Source organism: Arachis ipaensis, chromosome B08 (assembly GCF_000816755.2).
Source record: "Arachis ipaensis cultivar K30076 chromosome B08, Araip1.1, whole genome shotgun sequence".
In the NCBI taxonomy this organism is placed as follows: Eukaryota; Viridiplantae; Streptophyta; class Magnoliopsida; order Fabales; family Fabaceae; genus Arachis; species Arachis ipaensis.
In genome coordinates this window covers 120,309,122-120,315,226 of record NC_029792.2, presented here as the reverse complement: position 1 = coordinate 120,315,226, position 6,105 = coordinate 120,309,122, and the positions used below count along the sequence as shown (strand labels likewise).

General features: G+C 36.9%; 1 protein-coding gene across 3 annotated transcripts in view; it reads left to right on the top strand.

Moving 5' to 3' along the window:
• Positions 1–4,471, top strand: part of LOC107611978 (ethylene-insensitive protein 2) — a 7,852-nt gene extending 3,381 nt beyond the window's left edge. For all 3 annotated transcript variants that reach the window (XM_016313835.2, XM_016313834.2, XM_021109891.1), the window contains 3 exons: positions 287–472; positions 574–3,369; positions 3,656–4,471. In XM_016313835.2, coding sequence (XP_016169321.1) covers positions 287–472; positions 574–3,369; positions 3,656–4,039 — 3,366 coding nt within the window. In that variant the 3' untranslated portion in view covers positions 4,040–4,471. The remainder of the gene's footprint in view (positions 1–286; positions 473–573; positions 3,370–3,655) is intronic.

The window sequence follows — 6,105 nt, the reverse complement described above, 5'->3', positions numbered from 1 at the left end:
GTGGAGAAGAAATGTATAAAATGAACTTGTTGCTTGATACATGTCAAATGAAAGAAGGAAAAAGTGTATTGCTAATTCTGAAAGCATTTGCAGGCAGAATTTAGATGTAATTCCCAATTATGTTTCTTATAAGCCATATGGCAACCTCCTGGTTAAGCTATAGAGCTTTCTTGATGAGGTTGTATGTTGCTTAGGTGTGGGGGGAATATTGTGCATCATGTTCTCTGTCATATTGTCAGCAGTTATTTGTTTTGCCAATCTGAATTGACATTTTTTTTTTCTGCAGTGGCATCAAGGACCAACAAACATTTCTAAGGATGCCTTATGTCATAACCATTTTTGGGCTATCTTATGTGTCTTCAGTTGTATTTATTTGGTAAATAATGCTGTGATGAGCACCTCAGCAAATGAGTTCCACAGTATGGGCCTTGTTTTGCTTACTTTTCAGGATGCATTATCACCAATGGAACAGGTCTCTCTTCCTCTGTAATTAGTTTACTTCAGAATATTTACCTACAGCATCCTGTTATCTGCACATTCTTAACAAATATGATTTGAATATTCTTGTTGCAGGTGTTGCGTAGCCCGGTAGCGCTGTCTGTTCTTTTTCTCATTGTGTTTCTTGCAAATCAAATGACAGCATTAAATTGGGGTTTTGGTGGAGAAGTAGTTGTGCAAAGTTTCCTAAAATTGGATATTCCAGGTTGGCTTCATTATGCTACAATTAGAGTGATTGCTGTTCTGCCTGCACTTTATTGTGTTTGGAGTTCAGGAGCTGAAGGATTGTACCAGCTACTTATATTCACTCAGGTTTTGGTCGCTCTGCAACTTCCATCTTCTGTCATCCCCCTTTTCCGAGTTGCTACGTCTAGATCAATAATGGATGTACACAAGATGTCTCAGTTTGAGGAACTTTTGGCACTGATCATATTTATTGGTATGCTTGGCTTGAATATTGTCTTTGTTGTTGAAATGATGTTTGGCAGTAGTGATTGGGTGGGTGATTTGAGATGGAATGCAGGGAGTGGTGTGTCTTTTTCGTATTTATTTCTTCTTACCATTGCTTTTGCATCATTAAGTTTGATGGTATGGTTGGCTGCCACTCCGTTAAGATCTGCCAGTGTCCAATTAGATGCTCAGGCATGGAACTTGGATGTGCCAGAGGCTGTGCCAAATCCATTTGTCGTCGGTGAGGAATCAAATGTTGCTGAAACAAGGTATCATGGAGATGCAGGTGCTCGGCTGAGGGAGCCAACCCCAGCTCCATCAAGGACCTTGGACTACACAGATGTACCGGTTCATTCTACTTTACCTGAAACTATACTGGAGCCTGATCTCCATGTGACTGCTGTAAGGGAGAGTCAATCTATTGCTTCATTTCCCGGTTCTCCTAAAGTTCTTACTAAGGAGTTGGCTTACAAACCAGAGTCAGAAGCAGTATCAATGGTAACTGATGACACTTCTGTTTTTAGAATGGAAGATACTGAAACTATAAAAATAGGAAGTAATGCCCCGGTTGAGGAGGTAGGGGAAGATTCGACTGCTGAAAGGGATGATGATGATGATGGAGACTCATGGGAAAATGAAGAATCATCCAAAGTGGTCTCCGCAAGTCCCCTATCTACAACATCAGATGGCCCTCCGTCATTCAGGAGTTTTAGTGGGAAGAGTGAAGATGGTGGGAATAGCATTGGAAGTCTCTCAAGATTAGCAGGCTTAGGGCGTGCAGCAAGACGTCAGCTAGCTGCTATTCTTGATGAATTTTGGGGGCAACTTTATGATTTCCATGGGCAAGCAACCACAGAAGCAAGGGCAAAGAAGCTGGATGTTTTGATAGCAATGGGATCAGATTCAAGGCTCACTGGTTCCATGCAGAAAATAGATTCCTTTGGAAAGGACTATCCTGATTATTTAGCATCTGTTGGAGGTAGCGGTTCCAACAGTGTACTCAACTCAGGTCCATATGACACCTCCGATCAGCGTAGGATGCAAAGTAGCTTGGAGTCTTCATATGGTATTCAAAGGAGCTCTTCAATGCATGCGAATCCCATGCAATTACTAGATGCATATGTACAGAACTCTGGCCGCAATATCCTTGATTCTGGTGAGAGACGCTATTCCAGTGTGTCTAATTTGCCTTCATCTGGTGATTCTGGCGAGAGACGCTATTCCAGTGTGCGTAATTTGCCTTTATCTTCTGATTCTGGCGAGAGACGCTATTCCAGTGTGCGTAATTTGCCTTCATCTGAGGCTCGGGATTATCAGCCAGCAACAATACATGGGTATCAAGCTGCATCCTATCTTAGCCAGGTTGATAAAGGGAGAAATTTGGATAACTTAAGTGGTCCAATGGAGTTGCCACAGTTGAAAGCCGCTTCCATAGCTAATACGAACTACAGGGATTCAGTTGCCTATGCTTTGGCAAAGAAGTTGCACAGTAATGGTTTAGGTGTGGGCCAACCGCCTGGGTTCCATAATGTAGCTGCCTCTAGAAATAGCCAGTTGCAATCTGAGAGGACCTCTTATGATTATTCGTCTTCTGGACCTGCAGTCAACATGGCCGGTTCAGTTAATGCTAAGAAATACCATAGTTTGCCTGACATTTCTGGATATGCCATCCCCCACAGGGCTGGTTATGCATCTAATAAAAATGCTCCATGGGATGGTTCCGTTGGTTATGGATCTTCTGTGAGTAGAGCATCTTATGAACTGTCGTTATATTCAAATTCTGAATCAAGAGCGGGTGCTCCTTTGGCCTTTGATGAACTGTCTCCATCAACAGTCTATCGAGAGGCACTCTCTAGTTCTGGTTTTGATACTGCATCCCTCTGGTCTAGGCAGCCTTTTGAGCAATTTGGGGTAGCTGATAAAACTCATAATGGGGGGTTGGAAGGTATCGGAAGTAGGCCTAATAATATAACCCAGGAAGGTACTGCATTTGTGGATATTGAGAGAAAACTTCTTCAGTCTTTTAGACTATGCATTGTGAAGCTCTTAAAATTGGAGGGTTCAGATTGGCTGTTTAGCCAGTACGATGGAGTTGATGAGGATCTGATTGATCGTGTAGCTGCAAGGGAGAAATTTGTTTATGAAATTGAGTCTAGGGAAATGAATCCGGGCAACCATGTGGGTGAAGCTCATAATTTTTCTTCTGATGGGAAATCTGGTTCTTTGATGAAGAATAATGAGGCGAATTCCTCTACTTCGTTGGTGTCCTCGGTTCCTAACTGTGGGGAGGGATGTATTTGGAGATCAGAATTAATAATAAGCTTTGGAGTGTGGTGTATTCATCGAATTCTAAATTTTTCACTTATGGAGAGCCGGCCAGAGCTTTGGGGAAAGTACACCTATGTTCTTAATCGCCTTCAGGTAAATTGTCTTGACGAGTTTGCATGTTCTCGAGTAATCTAAACATATTTCAGCTGCTTTCTTCGTTCATGTAAAAATTATGTGGATGCATCTATTGTTCTTTTGATTGTCGTTGATTGATCATATTGATAAATTGCTTATACATGTCATACCCTTCAGTCATCAATAATGTAGACATTATATTGTGGGTGTACTTTGCAGGGCCACCAACTTTTGTCCTTGTCTTCATTGTTGCTTATAATTTTCTCCATGCCACTAACTTTATCTTTTTTGGTGCTTTGAGCAGGGCATCATTGATCCTGCATTTTCGAAGCCTCGCAGTCCTTTGGTCCCATGCTTTTGCCTTCAAGTTCCGGCATCACATCAACAGAAGTCTAGCCCCCCACTTTCTAATGGGGTGATGCTGCCCCCAACTTCGAAACCAGGCCGCGGAAAATGCACAACAGCATTGACACTGCTTGACCTGATCAAGGATGTGGAGATGGCGATCTCTTGCCGAAAAGGACGTACAGGAACTGCAGCCGGGGATGTGGCTTTCCCAAAAGGGAAGGAAAACCTGGCATCTGTTCTCAAACGGTACAAGCGAAGACTTTCCAACAAAGCCGTTGGGACTAAGGAAGGAACTGGTTTGCGGAAGATGCCCACTTCGGCACCATACAACAACTTGTAGTACTTCGAATCTAACAAAATCAGTGTTCCTTCTTCGGCTGTTTTATGAGTATGGTGTGTAACAGCTCATGCTCTAAGATCAAGGAGTGATCTGCCTCCATCTGTGTATCATAATCCTTGTAATGTTATATACACATAGGGCAAAGAATTGCTAATTGTAATTTCAGCGAAATCAAAGAAAAATTGGCTAGATGGGAAATTAGTTTCATGAAATTTCTTCATTTTGGTGAGACATGTTATTTATTTTGTTACGTTCTCTTGTCTAGAAGCTGGGTACAACAATTTGCGTGACAAAAACCAAAAAGGAAACAACTTTAGACACGTATCTTTTGTTTCCAGAACACGTCTTGGTTTTTGACCGGAAAACACGTATGCAGTTAACTAGTTTTTCCTTTTGGGGTCTGGAACTGTAATAACTTTTGTTTTCTGATTTCAGAATAATTTTTGGTAAAGTATATTTTTGGTTGTTGATGTTTTTAAATTTTTTAAAATGATCACCAACGATTAATTTAATTTCATTTAATTTTATGTTGAATGTTTGAAATAAATATTAATTTTTTTTCTTTCTGTAATTATTTTGACAGTCAACAGTTTATCCTCTAATAATTCTTATGTCAAGATATTAGCTCTCCCAGTATCATATTTTTGTAAAGTTTTTACTTTTTCCTATGATATTCTTTTTATTATGGTATTCTTTCTACTTGTTTTACGTTCTTGAAAAATTATTGTTCTAAAAGCCAATTGTGTGATTGTGTAATGTTTGATGTTCCTAGATAATCTAAGACCTAGGTGGAACTCAATTATTTTTGTTGTCTATTTTCAAATATTAAATTAGACAGTGATGACAGAAATATATATATTACACTTCTTGACAATTTTTTTAGTTAGAGTAATGCTCAGAAATTAATACTTTTTTAATATTAGTCAATTTTCTTAAAAATTATTTTGTTTATTGTAAATTTTGAACTCTAAATCATAAACTCTTAATCTTAAATTTTAAATTATAAATATAAACTTTAAAATTGAAAAATGTAAACTAACTAAAAATTAGTTTATTATATTTTCTATTTTTGTTATATTTTAATGATTGATATTTAAAAGAATAACTTGCTAATCAAGTTAACCACATATATATATATTTTTAAATGTTACACATATTTTTACAAAAATAAAAACTAAAAAAATAAAGTCCATAATCTATTATTTTATTTATTATCTCTAATAGCAAGTTATTATCAAAAGAATCTGCACTTACTTTACTTAGAGCTCACTAGCATTCGTCTTATCTTAAAAGAAGATAACTATATTGTTATGTTTTTCAACTTGATTGAGAGAATCATACTTCTAATAAAAATGATGATTTTTGTTACGATAAGTATGAATGTCCATCAAGTTAACGTTGGGCTATGCAATATTAAATATATGCGGTGCTTTGTTTCTCCATGGTAGACTTCATATTAATGAAGTTTGAAAAGGAGAATGTTGGATAAGTATAAATAGGGCATGGGTTTGTGATTATACGTACACAAGCAAGTAATAATAAAATCACTTCTCTTTTTATGTTGCAATCAAATACTCTTCTCTTTATATTTCTACTACAATTCTTTCTCTTCTTTTATTTTATTAGTATTCTAAATTCTCTTTTCTATTACTCTTTACATATAATATTAATAGCAATATTAATCATCTTTATTATATTGAGATAGTAATAATAAACATATGCAATTCTCTATCTCTTTATTTTTAATACTTATTTCTATCTTTGTATATATATATATACATTACAACATATAATATTATTATATATATATAAATTATTATTGAGCTAATTATTTTAATACTAGAGTCTTCTATTTATACATCTCTATTATATATATCTTTTATTTCACAACACGTTATCAGCACGAGACTCTGATCAAATTTTTAGGAAGACTCAGGTAACAAATTTTCATTATGTCGAAGCTCTCTCATCTTGAATTCAATGCTCTTGATATATCTGGAAATAATTATTTATCATGGATACTAGATGCTGAAATCCATCTTGATTCAATGGATCTTGGAGATACC